Below are 22,389 nucleotides of genomic sequence, written 5' to 3'. Positions count from 1 at the left end.
CACAAAGAACACACAGAGGTTCAAAGGATGGAAAAAGATTTACACTAATCATAAAATGCTGCCAAATCAGACTTTAAGATAAGAAATATTACTAGAGATAAAGGAGGGCATTTCATGACAAAGAGGTCAATTCAACAGAAAAATTTAACACCCTGTAATGTGTATCCATCTAATAGGGTTTCTAAATATGTAAAACAAAACTGACAGAACTAAAAGGAGAAATGGACAAATCCATAATCACAGATGGAATTTTTAACACTCCTCTTTTAGTAACTGATAAAACAAGATGACAAAAAATGAATAAAGATATAGAAGATTTGAACAGCACTATCAATGAACTTTACCTAATTGACAACTCTAAGAGCACTCTACCCAATCACTGCAGAACAGAACTGGATTCATTTCCTGTTCCTGTCTTACCCTAAGTGCTCCTGTTTCCTCATCCCTTACCTTCTTCCTCTCCAGTCGCTCCTGCTCAATCTGCAGCATGATCTGTTCTCTTTCCAGACGCATCTGTTTAGCTGCCTCCTGGGCCTTTGTTTCTGCTGTTTCCTTCTGACAGAAATAGGTCAATGAGGGCACAAGCTTTACTAAGCTAAGAAAACACTGTAGTAATTCCCTGGACTTTGCACATGTTCCTTCATCTCATCATCTGCCCCAAAGTGGATGCTGCTCCAATATTCAATGTGGATTTATACAACCTGCTCTATGACACAGCCCATATGGTTGGGCCTCATTCATATACCCTGAGTCCACCAGGCAAATCACCTGGAGACAGTTCCCATATATGGCCAGGGTCTTTCTGTGTCTGTGGGCAGGCTCTGGCCATGAAGTGTGCATATGGCCAGAAGTTTCAGGGAGTTAATTCCCCAAGGAGAGACCTTCCACAATGAGTGTCGGGAATTGATAGGTAAATAGTCCTGTTTCCTCATCCCTCAGAGAGAGAATTCTAAGGCATGATCCAATCTCTCAGAAGGTCCCAATGGGATTGAGTTCCCATCGTCCACAGAAAGACACTCATCAATGCACTTATATTGGCTTTTCTCCCTGCCAGCTTCCTGGGATCTCATCCCAAAATAAACTACTGGCACCCACATTCTTATCCCAGGGTCTCCCTCTGGAGAAACCCAAACTGACAGATGGCAAACATTACCAACTTCACTGTGACTGTCCCAAGTAACTGATATTTAATAACCAGCCCAGGTAATTTAAGAAAAAAATTTCAATATTATTAGTCATTAAAATTTAATTTTACCTAATACTGATTAAGGCCCTTAAAAATGAGGTAAGTGTATGTGAGGACTTATACAGTACCTGCTTTTCAATCATGGCTTTCTCTTGCTTTTCTTGTTCTTGCTTTTCCTTTTCTTGCTTTTCTTGCAACAGTAGCTCCTCCTCAGCCTTCCGCTTGGCCTCCTCTCCGGCCTTTCTTTTCTCTTCCTCTTCCTGCCGCTTCTTTTCCTCTTCCTGCCGCTTTCTTTCTTCTTCCTGCTTACGGGCTTCCTCTTCTAGGCGAAGCCTTTCCTCCTCTGCCTTTCTTTTCAATTCCTCTCTCTCCAGCCTTTTGAGAACACAATTGTTGTTGGAAGAAGAAGACATGCTCGAATAGCAAACTGCCAAAGAACTGTGTGCTGACAGCAGAGAGTAATGCTCTACATGTTAACAAATAAGTGCATTTGAATTAGCATCCACATAATAAAACAACTCATCCTTCCTGGAAATCCACTCCAGTCCATATATTTACCAAAATACATTACCCAGGCCTGACTTTAAATTCTGTAATACAACGACTAATGATGTATTGATTTGTGAAGCGTACTGTAAAGACACAGATGCTCCTTAGTCAATCTACAAATAACCACAATGAGAGAGGAAGCCAAGCCTCATCATTCTTATTTAATGGCAATTCTTAAAAAAATAGAAAACAAAACCTAAGAAGAATAAATATTTAAAACCAACTAAAAGCTAGAAAAAATGGGAAGTGTCTCAATGGCCACAAATGTGCCAGTCATCATTTTAAGAGCAGTGAGTATGAGCTTAAAAAGTTCACTTTTGGCCGGGCGCGGTGGCTCACGCCTGTAATCCTAGCACTCTGGGAGGCCGAGGTGGGCGGATCGTTTGAGCTCAGGAGTTCGAGACCAGCCTGAGCAAGAGCGAGACCCCATCTCTACTAAAAATAGAAAGAAATTATATGGACAGCTAAAAATATATATAGAAAAAAATTAGCCGGGCATGGTGGCGCATGCCTGTAGTCCCAGCTACTCGGGAGGCTGAGACAGGAGGATTGCTTGAGCTCAGGAGTTTGAGGTTGCTGTGAGCTAGGCTGATGCCACGGCACTCACTCTAGCCTGGGCAACAGAGTGAGACTCTGTCTCAAAAAAAAAAAAAAAAAAAAAAAAAAAAAAAAGTTCACTTTTGAGTTCTAAATGGTATATGACTTTTGAAGCAGTAAATGGAAGAAAATGCTCAACAGAAACTTAACATTTAATGCAGAAATTAAAACATCTATTTTCAATTTATCTTGGCAATCTTTAGAAATATATTTTAGCTTTTACTCTTTGCTATATGAAAATGAAATGTCATTTAGGCATTTTCATCCACAGAGAGATGAATGATTCATGATAAAGAGCTCTAGCAGTGAGGGAGAAGTCTATGAAGTCTAAGGGCTTGTTTTAACACTTCTAACATTCCTCCTGTTCATATGTACATCACTTTCCTTGAGTAATCACTAGCAATGTCACATATGGTCAAGACCCAAATTGGATTATGATTGTGCCACTCACTGTGTGACACTTGGAAAGTCACTCAACATTACTGATGCCCATTTTAAAAATGGGAATAGCCATACTACTGCTCCATGACATTATTGTGAGAATTAAATGAGATAATGCATGGGAATGCCTGGCCCTAGAAAATTCTCAAATGTTAGTTTGTTTTACAATTTAAAACAAATCCTCCCTCCAACTCCCAATATCCTTTTAGGGACATCTTTAAATCTGTGTATCTTTTAGAAATTACCTTCGTTTAAAAGCACATGTCACTGACTTACAGGAGTGCTATTATACTGTTATAAAAAGATCAAAACTCAAAAAAAGGACCCTTCCTTCCTAATGGTCAGCTATTGTGGCGGCTAATAGCCTATGTGTCACCAAAGAATTATTTTAAAAGGTAAAGAAATATTTAAAGATATTAGCCTAAGACTGTAATGATACATGATAACCTACTCTACGTTAGCAGAGGTTGCAGTGCCTAAAAGCGCTGTGAAACAACTGAAATTATTAACGGGTATTCTGGAGAAGAGCATTATGGGACCTAGTCAGAAAGAAACTCCCATTTTCTTAGATTCCTCAATGAAAGACTAAGCATATTCAACACAAGATTATCAAAAACGGATGTGTTGGTAAGATTTATCCAAAGGTTAATCAGAGAGAGCACTGTTTCATTTAATATCCCTAAGGAGCCAGTCATGATTGTCCCAGAGAAGTTAATATACAACGGATACATCGTATATGAATTAACGCAGAAGCAACTTCACAAAGGACCTGTTACCTTCATCTTCAGGATCTGAAAATCCACTAGCTCTTCCATTTTGATCATCAGGACTTCACAGGGCCCCAGATGCACACACATAGGAACATCCTCACGGCGCCTAAATCTCCATAATTCTCATTATCACCAAAACCAGAAATTCTTCCCCACAGGCCCATTAGCCCCAGCTTGTCCTTTCCATAGCATCTCCATGAAAATCTCATCCTCCTACAGACAAAATTCCCTCCTTTGACTATACTTTGCTTCCCCCAAAGTAGGTACAAACTGGCAAAAATAAAAAAGCTGGCTTCCCCCATGTGAAACTGGGTCCTTCACAGTCCTCTCCAAGGATGAGCATTCTTTCTCTCTGCTTCAGGAAGCAGAGAGAACATTACATTTCATCATTGTCCTCACTAGCCCTCTGCTGTAGGCCACCCCCAGCCCATCGCCCTTGCCACCATTTCTAAGTTGCCTCCAGAGTTCACTAGACCTATGTGCAGTTCTGTCACCCTCCCCATCCTTGTTTCTGTTGTCCACCCAAGCCCATCCCCCATTCCTCACTACGTAGAAAGTACCAGAAAACTGTACATCACTGTCATCATTTGACATTTAATGGAAACATCCCTTGTCCTTGTCACTAGCTATTGGTGAGGATCTTCGTATACTGGCCTGTCTCAACCTCTAGCACCTCACCCGCTTTTCTGTCCCACCCTGTCACACCTCACTCACATCACTGACATGTGCTCAGCCTTGAATTGTTCAATCTGGTGGACAAGTATGTGGGTTTCACTGTTCTCTATTCTTATGTGCTTAAACGTTTTCATTAATAAAAAGCTTAACCTTGAACATTAACCTTCTTTGCTCTGCTCTCACCCCATCCCCCCGCCCTTCTCTCCTGCCCTGGCCTGCTTGGCACCGTGCAGTCAGCTTGCGGCTGCTTCCCTCTTCCCTTGGTGCCTCCCAGGCCTCCGATCTCCACCTGAGCATTTCTGAGATGGCATGGAGGTCACTCTGCTGCCCAACTCTAGACGTGGGAGGCCCCCAGGACCACTCATGTCCCTCCTGGGCTGCCAGGCACTGGTCAGAGAAGGATGCAAACAAGTCGGACTGGTCACCTGCCCCTCGGTCCCAGCTGCCACATTCCAGCCTCTTAATCCTCACTCCCTGGACATAGTCCAAATTGCCACCTTTTCTCAATCTTCGTCATCCTTCTTAGTTGATGGCATCACCAACCACTTTACAGAGCAGACTGGGGCCACCTGATCTGAGCTTCTTAAACTTCTCTCCTCTATGGCATTACTGCTCAGAAATTTCCCCTTTTCTTCCTCTGCTTAAATGCAAGGGATCATAAGCGCCATAACTCATGCTAGGAATTCCACACCCTCCCGCAGCTCCTCGTTCCTCCTACTAGCTCCTCTTCCTTCCAGTTTTGCCCTTCTACACGTACCTTTCCAAGGCCTACGAAAATGCTCTGGTCTCGGGCATCCCGAGCAACCCCTTCTCCTGCCCGCCTCCCACTGTGACCGCTTCCCGGCCAGCTTCCATTCAGGACCCCCGCCCCGCCCCTCTTAAAGCTGCTGTGTTCCCATCCCTCTTCTCAACAATTTCCCTCCCAAATCTCTGTTCATCTTCTAAATCTCAAGACCAACAGCCTTTCCTCAGCCTTGACGTGTCTTGTAGGTGTCAACAGCATCAAAGATCCCTCCCGTGAGGCCACATGGCCCTGGCTCCCTTCGGCCCCTCTGGCTCTCCCTTCCCACCTGGGCCGCCGCTGCACCCTGCCGCCTCCCGTCAAATGAACCCTGGCCTGTCCTCGCTCTCACCAAAACAATCTGTCACCTGGAGGCTCAGTCAGTGAGAAGCCAGGTCTGAGCAGCCCCGAGGCCCTGTGCCTGTGCTTCCAGGGCTGGGGCTAACTCTCTAGTGTACACCAAGCTTCAGCCTGGCTATGTGACCTTGCTCGTGGGGCTGCCTTACTGGAATATTCTTTTATGTGGGTCCCTGGCAGCTATTTTAGCTTTTTAATAGGAGTTACTATAATCTATTTTAGAATCCCAGTAGGAGCTCTTGCTTGCTAGTTTCTGTCAGTGCCTTCCCCAGGGTGGGCCTGGGGTCTAAGGTTTCTTGCCCCGACCCCAAGAATCCACTTTACGTCCTAGGCCCTCCACACCCCAGGGGCTGGGCCCTGCTCTGTGTGGGAATGGACTCGCATTTGCCCTTCTGCTTAGGGCCTGCGTTCTTGGACGCCTGGCCAGCCCTTCTGTGCCAGTGAGTCTCCCCCTCCCTGACTTGGATGGTGTTTCCCTCACCAGTTTCTGACAATAATTGGGCTTTCTACGGTTTGGCTCAAGGATCTTTATTTTTCTCTATATTCTCTCATCTGGCAACCAAATTTCTGTGGCTTTAACTATGGGACTAAGCACAAAACAGATGTGAGGATGATCTTATTCCAAGAGCTGTCCTCTGCCTCCCAGCCCCAGGCTGCCTGCTGCCTTCCTTTCTCACCTCCCGCGTGGCTCTATGCAAAGCTTCATATTCGGCAAGAGACAGGAAAACTGATTTGGGGTCAAGCGTGTTGCTCTCATTTTTACCTAGGCCCCAGGCTTCAATTCCATTTCCAACCGCTTAGACATTTTTCAGGCACCATAAGCTTATCTCAGATCAAATGGATAATTTTTATCCTTTAAAACCAATTCCCCATGTTCTTCCTTTATCTTTTATTGGGTGTACCATTCTCCTAAGGCTTTAGAATTAAACCTTAGCATCGGCCGGGCGCGGTGGCTCACACCTGTAATCCTAGCACTCTGGGAGGCCGAGGCGGGTGGATTATTTGAGCTCAGGAGTTCGAGACCAGCCTGAGCAAGAGCGAGACCTCGTCTCTACTAAAAATAAAAAGAAATGATCTGGACAGCTAAAAGATATATATAGAAAAAAAAATTAGCCAGGCATGGTGGCACATGCCTGTAGTCCCAGCTACTCGGGAGGCTGAGGCAGAAGGATTGCTTGAACCCAGGAGTTTGAGGTTGCTGTGAGCTAGGCTGATGCCACGGCACTCACTCTAGCCTGGGCAACAGAGCGAGACTCTGTCTCAAAAAAATAAATAAATAAATAAATAAACAAACCTTAGCATCAACTTCGACTCTGCCCATTTCTTTTGAGTTGTGCAAGTCCACAGACTCGCTTTTCCAGGTCTGCCTTTACCATGCTACTTTAGCCCTTGTGTTCCCTTAACCTGCTAATGTGATAGTTTCTTACTTGGGCTTCTTCCTCCTCCTTTTCCTGTCTCATGCATTTACTGAACACCAGCCTTTTACGGTGCTAACTATGCGAAAACAGGCCTGTAAACAGATGAGTCTATGTTAGTCAGCTGAACAGCAGGCTCAGTCAGGGTACAGAGTGGGGGTGTTCAGTTCTCCCCCAGGTACAGGTCCAGAAAGGCTACAGAGAGGGAGCGAGGTTTGACCTGCATCCTGAGAAAGCAAGAGGTGCCTGGCAAGAAGGCGCAGGAGTCTAGGTGGGGGCACAGTAAAAGCTAAGCTCTGGAGGTGCGGAGTCGTGCGATGGGGGAACGGTAGGGAGGGCTGCGTGCCGGTGCCCGGAGGGAAGCAAGGGGAAGAGGCAGGTAGTGGCTGGTTTGTGGCAGGCCTTGAAGGCCTACTGGTGGGTTTGGGCGGATCCTGTGGGCAGGGGAGTCACTGGCTTGTTAAAGGACAGGATTAGAACAATCACATTTATTTGAGAAAGGTCACTGTGGACTCAGTATGGACAGGGGAAAAGCTCCAGGGGCAAGGAGCTCAGCTGGGATGCCACAGACACAGCCCAGGTCAAGGGAAAAGGGGCTGGAGCTCAGGCAGGAGAGGAGGGGCAGGGAGAGAACAGAGATGCTAACGGACCTGGCAACTGATGGGACATGGAGGAGGAAGGAAAGGGAAGAGCAAAGTGGCATTGAAACTTCTGACTTAGGTGCCTGGGGAGATGTGGGTGTAGAGCTTGCGAAAGGAAAAGGAAATTTGGGAGAAAGATACAAAGTTCTGCTTTGGGTCTGGGCATGGTGGCTCATGCATGTAATCTCAGCACTTTGGGAAGCTGAGGCGGGAGGATCGCTTGAGGCCAGGAGTTGGAGACCAGCCTGGGTGACACAGTGACACTCCATCTCTACAAAGTTAAAAAATTAGTTGGGCATGGTGGCACACACCTGTAGTCTCAGCTACTTGGGAGGCCAAGGTGGGAGGATCACTTGAGCCTTGGAGTTGGAGGTTGCAGTGAGCTATGATCATGCCACTGCACTCTAGCCTGGGTGATGGAGTGAGACCCTGTCTCTAAAAATAAATTAATTAATTTTTTAAAAATGTTCTGCTTTGGAAATGCTGAATTTGAGACACATATGGACATATGCAAATGACATATGGCAAATGACATAGGCAATTGGAAATATGGTCTCCAAGTTCTAGACGAGCTATCCAACAGAACTTTCTGTGATGAGGAAAATGTTCTTTAGGTTTGTGTCATCCAATATGGTAGCTACTAGCCACATGTAGCAATTGAGCACTGACATGTGGCTGGTTTGCCTAGGGAGCTGAATTTTGCCGAATGTCCATTTTGGTGGCCACGTGTGCCTGCAGGCCATGGTACTAGACAGCACAGCCCTAGACGGAGCCCAGGCTACAGGCACAGTCTCAGGAGTCATCATCAGTACACATGTGTTATTTAGTGCCTCCCTTGTTCCAGAAAGTATGGCAGGTTTACAAAGCAAGCTGCAATTAGCTTCAGGAACAGATGATAAAACGAGGCAGAGGGAAACCGGCAGCATGGTGGGGACGTGGCAGAGCAGGAGGGAGCAATGCTGTGGAGGGCTTGTCAAGTGAGAAGCTGCTCCAGGACTGAGCGCTGAGCGCCCAGGAGACAGTTAAGGGGATGAGGAGTGAACAGAGGAGGCTGTGGCGGAGAGTCTGCCAGAGAAGCAAGGGCAAGCTCCACAAGGTCAAAGACAACCAAGAAATCAATTAGGAGTCCGGCAGTGAGGAGGAATGGTGGTGTGAGGTTTGAAGACTGAGTGTAGGTTAAGGAAATAGAGACAGGAAGGTTAATCAATTCTTTCAGGAGCTGAGCTGTGAAGGAAATGGGAGAGAGGGAGGGTGGTGGCTGGAAGGTAAAGAACTTCACCTCCCTACGCACACAGCTACGATCAGGTTCCTCACCAGCTCAGAGCCTGCACAGTATTGCCCTGGCCTGCAATTATCAAGGCCTGTCATTTGAGGTCCTACGATTCACCTGCAGCTCCTACAACCTTCCTTCACACACCCTATGGGCCACCCAAACCAGCCCAAACACACCACTCGACAAAAAACCCTGCTGATAGTAACCAAAAAACTGGAGATTGGAGAATAATCAGAGAAGTCCAGAATTTGAAGAGGGGATGAGTGAGACCTCAACCCCCCCCACCCCGTCCAACCTTGCAGCCCCTTTTAAAAAATAGATCAGAAACCACAAAGACTTACCAAGGTCACTAAAGGATCAAGAATATTCTATTATTTATTATTCTAAATTCAGTGCTGGTCTTGAAGTGCTACAGCATCGCTTGTTTCCTGTCACGTTAATTCTCTAAACAGTATTGGACTGTACTCTGTGATTATCCTAACAGCTTCCTTTATCAATTTAATGATAAAATCTACCTTGTCCTTTAACTTGCACTCCTCTCTAAATAGAAAGATCAGAAGAGGCAGGACTGTCTGTATTGTGACAAAGTGCCCTGATACTAACACAACACCCAGGTTCTCCAACATTGGTGAGCTACTGAAATAGGACAGGGCTTGGGCTCATGTATTTTCCCTTTGTTCTGGGGATGACTGTGATACCCCCCAAAGTTTAGGGACCACTGCAATGACATCTTTTGTCTGGCTCCAGGGTTGGACTCCCCACATGTCATTGTTCATGGACTATGAGGCTGCCCCCCTACCCCATGTCTAGGGGACTCTGCTCAACCCGCCTCTCTCATTCTGGGATTTGAGCTAGGATAATTTGAGAGAGAAAACAATTTGGGAATCAGAATCAAGACCTCTCCATCCAGAACCTCCTGTCTTCCCAGGGAGAATTTCATTCTATAAACAAAGCTCAACATCACCCCCCACCCCAGACAGATACACAAGACCTGCCTGGTCTCTAAGTCCAAGAAGAGGATGGGAAGCTGCCTGTACTATTTAGATGCAGGAGCTATGCATTTCCAGGTCCTCCAAAAAGAGCAAAGTTCCTCTGTTATCAATTACATCAAACAGAAGATGCAGTGTCCTGAATACCTTCCATACAGCTCAGGCATTCTAGGATCCCATACTTCTGCTCAGGTTTTATTGACACCAAAACCATAAGAAGAAAGGCGAGTTACTCTTTCCAACACAATCTTTACATGAGATCATACCGAAACTGTGAGTGCCACGTACCTGTCTCGCTCTTCTTTCTCCAGTCGTTCTTGCTCTTCCTGCTCCTTCTGCAGCCGGGCCTGTCTTCTCTTTTCAGCCAGGATCTTTGCCGCCTCTCCTGCGTCAGTTGTGCCTGCTGTGGGCTTCCCCAAGGCTGCACCAGAGGAGAGGCGGCAAGAGGAAAAGATCAAGGGAAACAAACAGAATGATTCCACTCACACAGCAGCTGCCACACGGAAACGAAAAATCCAGCCCAGCGTGGTGACGGGAAACACTGCCAGTGCTAGCACGATCAGCCATGGAGCAAGAGAAGTGGCGACAGGCCAGCTGTGACCCTGGACACATTGCACAGTGGAGGGCAGTGGAAAGGCGAGGAGGAGAGACAGAGTCACTAGCGCGCCCCACAGCAGCTAGCACCTGGGTGAACTCACTGCATCACAGAAGCGTGGAGGACTAAAGGAAGACCCTCTCTGTGGGAAGTGCAGATGCTGGCTGGACGCAGCCTGTCTTACTCTGCACCCCATGTGCTTCCACAGCCACGAGTGGAGTCACCCTAGGTCTTCTCCAGGGGACCCTCAGGACACCGGGGCAAGGACTCGGGAGCAACGCACAAGCCTGAGAAAGCTGTGCAAGGAGATGAAGTTGTCCTCAGGGAAAAATTCCTCTCCCTCCCCCAAATAGGAGGGAATGAATGGCATGTGGACCCGGTCACAGGGAGAACCACTGTGGGAAAGCCAAGGCCCGGTGGCAGCGCTGACAAACGGGTCTCGTCTACCTGCGCTGTTCTCGGCCTTCCCTGCTGCGGCAGCGTGCTTCTCGCTGGCGTGTTTGTCTGCCACGTGCTTCTCGCTGGCGTGTTTGTCTGCCACGTGCTTCTCGCTGGCGTGTTTGTCTGCCACGTGCTTCTCTGGGACATCCTCTCCGGGTGGCCCAGCAGCCTGCTGAGCCAAGGCACCTTCCCTTTCCTTGTTGCTCTTCTCTTTCTCTGCTTTCTTCTTGGGTGTTTCTTGTCCGGGAAGGGCAGGAACGCGGTACTTCACAGGAGACCCTGGGTACGGTGGCTTTGTCGTCTTTGGAGACGGTGGATACGCTTTCGAAGGTGTCCTGGGAAACCAAAAACATGCCATAAAATGATTACTGGGCCTGCACACAGAACTCTCTGTTCCTAAGACAACTGGTTCCAAAGCGTTGAACAATTTTATCCTTCCAGATGATCAAACAGAGGGCTCAGCACACACTCAAAAGTCATTAAAGTACTCTCACTCTAACAGGCACATGTGATATCTATAAGATGGCCCTGGTGGAAGGGGAGGTATTTTGAGAAGCCCAGCTGGTGACACCATGTGCTAATCTCACTTAGGTTTGAAGACAATGTCAAGATGGAGTGTTAGGCATTTTCCCAAACCCTCTTTTTAGGTGAACATCGGGGTTGGATGTGGCTTCAGCATATGGTAATGAACAAGCTGGCTCCTTTTAAAAAGAATTGTGATAAAATACACATAACATAAAATTGAGCATTTTAACCATTTTTAAGTGTATAGTTCAGTGGCATTAAGTACATTCACAGTGTTGGGCAACCATCCCCACTATCCACCTCCATTAAACACGAACTCCCCGATTCTCCCTCCCCACAGCCCCTGGCAGCCATCCTTCTGCTCTCAGTCTCTATGAATCTGCCTATTCCGGTACCTCATGTAAGTGTAATCACACAGTATTTGTCCTTTTGCATAGGGTTTATTTCACTTAGCATAATGTCTTCAAGGCTCCCGGTTCCTTTTTAAATGCTAAAGAACAACGTCAGCAAGAGATGGGGACAGGGGGTGTCTTTTGGAGGTTCTCAGGTTTAAAAGAATATCTTTCCTCCCTAATGGGCAGAGGCAAAAGGTGAGGCTATGCCATCCAGGGAAATACCACTTTGCTAACATTTGGGCACTTGTATTATGTCTTCTGGGAAAAGGTCCTTTATAGGTGCGCCAGCCTAGGCTCGGCTCTTGGTCAGTGCTGGTGGTTGGGGACGTGGGTAATAACTTAGCTTGAGATGCCAAGTTTCTTCAGAGGTTTGCACAGGGATGCAGGCACCTGTACAGAGTTCCTCTAGGAAGGATATAAAATAATCTGTACATATAAATTACAAATTGTCACTTTCAATCCTGTAGCAGGTTGAACCATATAGAATTGCTAATTATCTGTTTTTGATCTATAGAAACAGCAATAAAAATAGCAACTCAACCTAATATTTAAAGTCATTTTCTCACCAAAGGCTTAAAGGGTTGCCTAGTCAGATCCCGGTGATAAGATCAGTATTAAACTTGGTCACAAACTAGAGAATAACCCTCAAGTGGTATGTGGACTGGATGAGACATAGGCCAGTCTTCCAATGACGTTATGTTAAAAGGCTGGCTCCTGGTGCCCAGGAGAACACCTTCCCTCAGTCAGTGCCAGATGGAGGGTCACACAGTAGGGGTGAGCAGGTAAAAACTTGATATAATGAATATGTCTTTAACATGATCTGAATTTCTAAAATCCAGTTATTTCTGCATCAACCATTTTAATGGTGTCAAGTCAGACCGGATCACGATTTCATAGCAAGCTGTCCACCCCTCCCACAGCAGTCTGACTTCCCAGGAGAACAGCCCTAACCCCAGAAAGGATCTCTTCATACTGGATAAAGAGACTTCCCTGTGTCCCCATCCTGTGAGGCCTGGAGCAACCCAGAATCCGAGACATCCCATCCACGTGGGCAGTGCTTTGACTCTCTGCAGGCTGTTCTCCCCTCTGCTCTTGGGCTCCCCTGGCTCAGGCCCCCACGCTCAGGTTCTCCCACCAGTCCTAAGGGACGCAGTTTTTAAGAATGCTCAGCCATCAGGTAGTTCTTTCCAGATTTACTATATAACCCTGGTTTTCTAATTTTTTCCTAGACTCTTTTATCAAATAAAAACCATGCACAGAATTCCCCTGCCCCAGCATACACACAGGCGTGCGTGGCAGGCTTCCACGACACAGCATTACTGACGTCTGGGGCTGTATCGCTCTTCGTTGGGAGGGCCGTCCCAGGCACCGTGGGATGAGCAGCAGTGCCCGTGGGCTCCAGCACGAGATGCCGGTGGCAATCTGCTCCCCTCCCTGGGTTGTGATAACCAAAAAATGTCTGCAGAGATTGCCAAATGTCTTCTCAGGGACAAGATCCCCCTCAAGCGAGAGTCTCTGAGATGTGAGAGAGAGACACACAATCTGTATATAGTAGATGAGAGCGCAGCTGCTCTGCTTGGAGGGGCAGCATCCAATGCCCACGGTGACCCTGACACGCGCCTGCAGGCTCTTGAGAGCCTTAGCTGGACAGGTAACATGTGAGTGCCGCTACGACTCAGCACGTGAGTCCCTCTGTGTTCTGACAGAGTCGGGCCAGGGCCATCTGGAGCTCAGACCTCCATGAACACCCTCCACAGCTGTGTCCGTGTTTACTGAGTGCTGTCTGTCCACCAGCCACCGTGCTACCAAGTGTGTACATACACATATGCGTTCGAACGGGATGACACGGGTGCCATTATTATGGTCACTTTACAGATGAGGAAACCAGGCTTAGAGAGGCTAAATGACATCCCACAGTTAACTACATGCCAGAGCCGGACTTTGAACCCATGACTACCTGACTCCCTCCTCACAACTCTGCTCTACTGCCTGTGTTGCAACAGCGGCTAAGTCTGAGTTTGGGGTCACCAAGACCCCAAGATGTTCTTTTGAGAACTGGTATAGCGTAAGCACTGAATAGCTGTTAGATATGGGTTTTGATTAAATAGTAATCCTCACAGACAAGAATGAACCAAAACCAGGAGGATGAGCCGTACCAGGGGAGACCATCACGTGCTGCTTGCTCACTCAGACAGCGCTCCATTGAGCATGGTTTGCCAATGAGCTGCAAAAACTTGTGTTTAGGTTCAAATAATCTGTACAAACATATAGCAGGAGATCTTTTGCTTGGGCATACCTTCCTTTCACGCTGTCACCTCGGGCTGTAATAACACCGTTAACCAGGAAGATCCTGTGTTGTGTCCTGCCCCTGTGCGCCCCCTCAAGCTAACAGTGACCTGCTGAGGTGAGCGGCACCCACAGCTGTAAACTCATCACCCATTTTGCTGTAACTACCATGAGGGTGTCTCGAGAGACTCAGTCTACTGCCTTGCCAAGATCAAAACACGTTACTTACTCCCTGGAATATCATGAGAATGCTATGAGCGCCTTTGGTCCAACGACAGTAGAGAGGCAGGGGATGGATCTGGGATTTGGCGAGAGGCCACAAGAAAGAAAGACTGCTATCTTATGGGAGATGATACAGCCAAAAACGTTTTCTCCTCCCATAAGCATTCCTGCCTTGACGCATTAAAGAGGAATTTCTGGCTTTGGAAGGGCCGACAAAAGACAAAGCCTTCTGCTCTTCTTCCTTGCACTCACCCTCCTCCCCACAGAGTGACATCTGATTTCTCTGGTTGGTGAGACCGAGCAAAGGTGGCAGACACACACACACAGCCCTGCCCATCCTCGTTCTTCCCTGGGGCCTGCCTGGGAGAGGTGGGCTGTGCCCCAGGGGTCCATGCAGTGTGCTGGTACTTCTGCCCATGAATGGGTAAACACAGGAGGAGCTCTTCTACAGACATGACTCCCACCATGAGGGTCCCTGGGGCTGGACTGGTGGGAGCAGGTAAGAGGCCCGAACTGGCTGTAGCCTCAGCAGCTATAAAGCCAGCATCTGAATTCCAATGTGCCCTGTGTCTGGTTTAAATGGCTCTAGCAGAAGAGAATGGAGCATGACGAAGTCACACTCTCAGTGAGTATGGCTGGAGCCTGACAGTTCTGTCAGATCCGTTGAAGTAAATGGAAATGCGAGGGACAGGATTACAATCCTAGGGAGAAAAGGCCGGACTGGCCTGGGTGCGGGAGGTTCCGACAGCCTCAAGTCGGCACAGCCCTAAACAGCCCTGCTTCAACCTGCTTTAGCAGGATGGTCCCCTGGTTCAGTTCACACCCCAGACTGTGCGGTTCTGTTCTAAATAAAACTAGACCAATTACCCAAGAGCACACATGTAAAAATAACTTCTACCTGAGAAGTTAAGGGTAGATTATTTGGGGAAAAAAGTCATTAAGAGGTCTGTTTACACTCCCATACCCCAGCCCCTGCCCAATGAACGAACACAGTAAATTAGAAAACACACACATGCACACACAGTATGCACAAACATGACCTTCAAATGAGAGAAGTGTAGGCAAGCTGTAGGTTTCTTTCTAACAGTGAGTGACCAAATCACAGAAAAAAAAACCTTAGAAGTTCCCAATTTTACCTACAGATCTGTTGCATTTCCTGTTCATCCTGCCTTGCTACTTGCTTTACATGGACTCTGTGCCCTGCCAGCCGCCCTGCAAGAGCCACTCAGCACGGGCGTCCGGAACAAGGCGACACTGGCCTGGCAGGCCTCAGGGCTCTCTGGCCAGCCCCCCTCACACTTCCACGAGCCAAACGGAGTCTGCCTGGCAAAGCTATCTGTTTTTCAATTTCCTGGAAATAGGTATCTTGGCTGATGAAAGAAATGAAACATGAATTAATCAGAGGAACTCACTTGCTTAGACGGAGCTTTATCTTGAAGTACCTTCTCATCTATTTAATAAGGGTCCATTTGATCACCACAGCAAGGTAGGTAGGAAATTGCTATTATTCATACTTTAGATAAGAAAACCAAAGTCCTAAGAGCTTAAACAGCCTTTCCTGAAGAGATGTAAATAGACGAGAGAGCCAGGGCTGGCACCCAAGTCATTTGCTCTTTGTCTCACTTTTTTAGCTCTTCTACTTTCATTTTTTAAGGTTTAATAAGAAATATAACAAGGGGGATTCACAAGGTTTGTCTGGGAGGGTAAAACTAGGCCTTCCTGGAGCGTAAGAGGATGATATAACCTTCTCTGTTCCATGACAGGCGGCAAATATGAACAAACACCTCTGTAAGTAGAGTGGCAAGAATAACTCTCAGGGGAGGGTTGTTATGCTTCTGAACGTGAACTGACTGCAAAGGAGAAGCCCAGAGGACTTTTTTCCTCCACATCCTGGAAGCTAGCTCTATTTTCTCCCAAACCACTTGACTCCAGGCACAGTGAACACGGCCCACCCAGTGGATGGGAGGGCTCTGTGGCCTCGTCAGCACAGCTCAGCCAACCTTCTGAAAGGTTTATTACTTCAAAGACAAAAGAAGCAGTTTTACCCCAGAGAAACATGTGGACAGCACCCTAACCTAGTGACCAAAGTTAGCATCACCAGTACTGAAACACACTGACACCACAGTTTCCTGATACAAGGCACTGAGAAGAACCCAACACTCCCACCATGGGGGTCCTGCCCATAATGCACAACCTGAATCTAATCAGGAAGACACATCAGGCCAGCCCAAATTGAAGGACAGTCTCAAAATAACTGGCTTATACTCTTTTAAAAATGTCAGGGTTGGCTCGGCGCAGTGGCTCACATTTACAATCTCACCCTTTAGGAGGCCAGGGCAGGAGGATTACTTGAGCCCAGGAGTTTGAGATCAGCCTCAGCAACATGGTGAGGCCCCGTCTCCACCCAAAAAAAAAAAAAAAAAAAAGTCAGGGTCATGAAAAAGAAAGGCTGAGGAACTTTTCCAGGTTAAAGTGGACTAAGGAGATGAGACAACAGTGTGGGACCCTGGGTTGGACCCTGAACCAGGAAAAAAATGCTATTGGGACAACTGGCAAAAGTTGCATATATACTATAAATTAAATAACAGTATCATGTCAGTTATATTTTCTGATTGTCACAATTGTACTGTGGTTATGTCAAAGAATGTCTTCGTTTTTAGAGGTAAAGGGGCATGATGCCTGCAACTTACTCTCAGATGGCCCTGGGAGAAATCCGCGTGCGTGCGTGTGCACGCGTCTGTGAAGGGTGACTGTGAATGAGAGTGACGGAGGACGGCAATGATGAAGCAAACGTGGGTAAACTTGAACACAGGATGACAGGTGCATAAGCGGTCTTTGTTCTAGTCTTGCAATTCTTTCGTAAGGTTGAAATGATTTCAAAATAAAAAGGCTTAAACAATGGTCTAAACTCCAATTATCCTCTGATAAGACTGGAAAAATACAGGAGTATGGACTGGGTGAGTATGTAAGTGTAACTCCAAGGAGCGGGTATCACTTAACATTTTCAGTTATCTTCTTCAAGAAAATTTCAGATAAGAATGTAAAAGCCTACTGGAGAATGATGGTGGTGGTGAAAACAACAGTTACACTGCCCTCACAGGAAGCCCTGATCAGCCGCCGGTGCCCATCTGTGGGAGGAGATGACCACTCCACTACCTACCAGACAAGCCTATGGGAACGGTGCCCGGCAAGGAGCCATTAAATGTCCTCAGCCACTAAAGGAATGGGCCAGCTGTTTCCTATTGGGCCTGTGATTCAGAGCAAAGTGGGAGGTACTTATTGTGAGCCATCCAGACAATTTCATCCTATTTTTTTCCACATGTGGAATATCTGTTTTGTTTCCAGTGCATAACAAAGTGAAATTAAACTAGGTCCCTAATACAAAACTGGTCTCAGCTATGAGCTATCTCTGGAAATGATTATTTTTGAAACATTGCATTTTCCAAAGATGGCCAAAACAATATTTCCCATCCCACATGTTCTTTTTTTTTTTTTTTTTTTTTTTTTTTTAGACAGTCTTGCTCTGTCACCTGGACAGGGGGCAGTGGAGTGGTGTCATCATAGCTCACTGCAACCCCCAACTCCTGGCTGGATTCAAGCGATCCTCCTGCCTCAGCCTCCCAAGTAGCTGGGACTACAGGTGCATGCCACGAAGCCCATCTAATTTTTCTATTTTTAATAGAGACGGAGTCTCACTCTTACTCAGGCTGGTCTCAAACTCCTGAACTCAAGCAATCCTCCTGCCTTGGCCTCCCAGAGTGCTAGGATTACAGGTGTGAGCCACTGTACCTGGCCCCACATGACCTTTTGAGTTTTTTTCTCCATCCCACTGAATCTGGGTTGGCCAGACTGCTTTGACCTATAAAATACAGCAGAGAAGGTCAGGCATGGTGCCTTGTCCCAGCTACTCAGGAGGCTGTGGTGGGAGGATCGCTTGAGCTCAGGAGTTCGAGACCAGCCTGGGCGATATAGTGCGACATCATTGACAAAAAAAAAAAAGAAAGAAAAAAGAAAAAATACAGCAGAGAAGTAATGCAGTGCCAGTTCAGGGCATAGTCCTTAACTGGCCTGGTAGCTTCTGCTTCTTGCCCCAGGAGATGCTCACTCTTAGAGCCATTGCCTATTGGCACTCCGCCACCATGCCCTAACCATATGGAGAGGCTACAGTTAGACACTCTGATTGACAGCCCTAGCAGAGCTCCCAACCAACAGCCAGCAACAACTGCCAGCCAAGTGAATGGCCTATCTTGGACCTCCAGCTCAGCCCTTAGATAACTGCAGCCTCAGCCAACAATGGACCACAATGGCAGGGAAGACCCTGGGTGAGAAACACCTGTGAACCCAAGCCAACCCACAGAGCAACTGCATTAAAGACCCCAAGAGAGAACCTCTTGGTAAGCCGAAGTCACAGAACTGTGAGAATAAATTATTGTTTTAAGCTACTAAATTTTGGTGATGGGGTTGTTATAGCAGCAACAGATAACTGAAACATTACCTATTATAATGACCAAACTGATTTAGAATGTATTTCTAAAAATATAAACCCATTAGAGGATATTTCACATTGAAGAACTGGGAATACAGGCAGCATCAACACTTAGAGACAGGGATAGGCTGGGTAAATCCGCTTGGCCACACTTGATTTCTTCTCTCTGGGTTACAGGAAGAAAGCTATGCTTTATCTGTGTCTTTCAGAGTGTTGCTGAATCTAGTTTTTTAAAACCCAAGCAAGTACCTGACAAAGCAAACAATGAAAATAAACTTGAACGTTTAAAAGAGCGATGGTATTGATATGCACAGCCACCCAACAGTGGCTTAATTTATCTGAGATCAGGGAGGAGAACAATGCACTGTCAGAGCTTAGGAGGTCACAGGAAAAGGGATCATTAATCACATGACCTGTCTGGGCTTCTGGATTGGAGTTCAAAGGGGCTAACTAAGCCCCCTTTCAAAGCCACATCATTCTCAGTGTGCTTTAAAAATCACACACTTGGTTTGCACAGAGGGAATGTCAAAAATGTCAGTTTGGTTGGGATTTCTTTTGTATGTGATACCATTTTAAAAATCAAGTGTTTCTTTTTTATTGCCTTTCTCCAAACTTGAGTATGCAAAAGAACGTGTATAAAATGTGTAAGGTATAAGGAATGATAAAACAAATGCACACACTCACCACCTAATTCAAAAGAAAGACATTACCATTATGACAGAATCTCCTGTGTGCCCCTCCAATCCCTTTCCCTCCTCAGTCAGAGGCAATCATCACCCCAAATTTTAGAGTTTCCATTTTCCCACTTTTTCTAAAAATCATTTTACCACATTTATATTCTTAAAAATATATTGTTTAGGTTTGCACATCTGGGAACTCAATATAAATGGAATCATACTGTTGACATTCTTCTACAACTTGCTTTTTCCATGCTCCTGACATCCACCCATGTGGTTGTGGGTAGCTACGATCCATATTTTTTTTTTTTTACTGCTGTAAAATTTGGTTAGATTTTCAGAATTCACTGTGCTTTGCTTGAGTTCCCATGTTTCTCAGACCTGGTTCATACACAGTGTGGTTCACTCAAGGAGAGAAAATATTTTTCTTTGTGAGCATTGTAAAATCAAGAAACAGTTGCTTTTCCTTAGACCTCTCAACTTGCTAATACTGATTTAGAGGTCCTGGAGCAACTCCTATCACCGGGACACCTCTCTTACAGAGATGATTCTAGTAGTTCTGATAGTATACATACATGGAAGCCCTGCTGTGTTAAGAGCTGAGTATTTTTCCTGCCTGCATCAGAGACGACACATATTATACTCTGAAAATAAAGGCCATTCCATTAACATTCCAGTAATTTCTCTTTGCTGAAGTGTCAGGAACACCCTGCTGCACAAAATAGCAGCCAGGATCCTTTATCCTTTAAAAATTCCTCAAGAAAAATAGCCCAGGAAAGAGAACGTTTCAGGAAGGGATGTGCAGGAGAATAAGTTGATGAATGGTCAAGAAGGAAAGAGGCGGCAAAGGGCCAGAGCTTCCGGGCAGGTTTGGTCTTGGCATTTCCAAGTCTGTTAGGCGGCTCCACCCCTGCCCTCCAGGTTCTCCTTCCCTTCTTACCTGCATCCCACAGGTAATGCCACATCTGAATGTTCGTGTCACCTCAAAATTTCTATGTTGAAACCCTAACCTCCAAGGTGCTGATATTAGGAGATGGGGGCCTTGGTGTGATTAACTCATGAGGTCAGAGCCCTCCTAAATGCAATTTGTGCCCTTATGAAAGAGACCCCAGAGAGCTCTCTCGTCCCTTCCACCTTGTGAAGAGGACATGTCGAGAAGATGTTTGTCTACGAACCAGGAAGCGGGCCCTCACCACATGCTAAATCTGCTGGTCTCTTGATCTTGGACTTCACAGCCTCCCTGCCTATAAGAAATACATTTCTGCTGTTTATAAGCCACCTGGTATGTGCTATTTTGTTACAGCAGCCCGAACAGACTAAGACAGATATATATCGAGGACCTACTGTGCAATAATAAATCCAGACAGTCCTCACCTTCAGGGCAGTATAGCAGGGGGACTGCTAAGTGAACGTAAAGTGCTAGCACAGTGCAATGAGGCACAGATCAGCATGGCCTATGCCCTCACCCCATGCCGTGCTCTGCTCAAACACCACCTTGTCAGAGAAGCCTTTCCTGAACACCTTATCTAGCTCCTCCCCTCCACCACTCTGTCATCTGACCTGGTTTAACTTTCCTTTATAGTGCTTATCGCCACCTCGTATTATGCATGCTGTCCACTGTCATGTAAGCTCCATGAGAACAGGGACTTTTGCTACAATCATCACTGCATTCTCAGCCCTGCAAACAGCACTGGACACATGCTAGGTGCTCTGTAGGTATCTGTTAAGTGAGTGAATGAGAGAAGCCTGCATATGATGCTATGTGAACACAGAGAAGGGGGCGAATTCAGTTCTGGCTGGCTCTAGAGAAGGTGACGGCTGAGCTGAGTCCTGAGGGATGAGAGCAGCTGGGCAGCTTGTTGGATGCAGGCCTCTGCAGTGCTCAACTGTGTACACAGCGCCATCCCATCTCCCTGGAGGTTCCTTTAAGCAGGGACTGTTCTCAATCATTTGGGGATTCTCAGAGGCATTAGGCATAGTGACTTGCATTCATTCATTGTGCAAATATCTAAAGCACCTACTGTGTGCCTATTACTGTTTTAGATGGAGTGGAAATTAAATTTTTTTTCTTGAAACTGAACTGCATAAAAAAAGTCTGGGATTTTATTCAAGTCTCTTTGGTCAGGGAGAGCTTTTATAAAACTCAGATGATATGTCCTTTAAAATACAAAACAGTTCGAGAAACACAATCTCCTTCAGGATTTTCAACTTTAAAGAAATAGCAGAGAGCCAACTGTGAGCTTGCTTCCAAGAATCTACAGGCATACTTCAGAGATGTTGCAGGTTTGGTTCCAGACCACCACAATAAAGCAAATATTGCAATAAAGCAAGTCATGTGAGTTTTTTGGTTTCCCAGTGCACGTAAAAACCATGTTTATGATATACCGTAGTATATTAAGTATGCAATAGCATTGTCTTTTAAAAACTATGTCCTTAATTAAAAAATACTTGATTTCAAACATGTTAATAATCATTTGAACCTTCAGGGAGTCATATTTTTGCTGGTGGAGGGTCTTGCCTTGATGCTGATGGCTGCTGACTGATCGGGATGGTGTTTGCTGAAGATTAGGGCAGCTGTGGCCATTTCTTAAAATAATACAATAATGAAATTTGCCACATTTATTGATTCTTCCTTTCATGAAAGATTTCCCTATAGCATGAATGCTGTTTGATAGCATTTTACCCACAGTCGAACTTCTTTCAAAATTGGAGTCAATCCTCTCAAACCCTGACACTGCTTTATCAACTACGTTTATATAATATTCTAAATCCTTTGTTGTCATTTCAACAACATTCACAGCATCTTCACCAGGAGCAGGTTCCATCTCAAGAAACCACTTTCTTTGCTCATAAGAAGCAACTCCTCATCTGTTCAAGTTTGATCAAGAGATTAGAGCAATTCAGTCACATCTTCGGACTTCACTTCCAATTCTAGTTCTCTTGCTATTTCCACCACATCTGGAGTGACTAACCTCCACTGAAGTCTTGAACCCCTCAGTGATCCATGAAGGTTGGAATCCACTTCTTCCAAACTCCTGTTAATGTTGATATTTTGACTTCATCCCATGAATCACAAATGTTCCTAATG

General features: G+C 46.1%; 1 protein-coding gene across 3 annotated transcripts in view; it reads right to left on the bottom strand.

Annotated features, from left to right (window-relative positions):
- MAP7D2 (MAP7 domain containing 2) overlaps positions 1-22,389 on the bottom strand; it is a 101,695-nt gene that overhangs the window by 3,338 nt on the left and 75,968 nt on the right. For all 3 annotated transcript variants that reach the window (XM_069463338.1, XM_069463339.1, XM_069463341.1), the window contains 5 exons: positions 10,811-11,045; positions 10,717-10,753; positions 9,963-10,095; positions 1,315-1,561; positions 451-555 (listed from right to left, as the gene is read on the bottom strand). In XM_069463338.1, the coding sequence (XP_069319439.1) occupies positions 451-555; positions 1,315-1,561; positions 9,963-10,095; positions 10,717-10,753; positions 10,811-11,045 (757 nt within the window). The remainder of the gene's footprint in view (positions 1-450; positions 556-1,314; positions 1,562-9,962; positions 10,096-10,716; positions 10,754-10,810; positions 11,046-22,389) is intronic.

Source organism: Eulemur rufifrons, chromosome 30 (genome assembly GCF_041146395.1).
Source record: "Eulemur rufifrons isolate Redbay chromosome 30, OSU_ERuf_1, whole genome shotgun sequence".
Classification (NCBI taxonomy): Eukaryota; Metazoa; Chordata; class Mammalia; order Primates; family Lemuridae; genus Eulemur; species Eulemur rufifrons.
This window is presented reverse-complemented; position numbering and strand designations above follow the sequence as displayed.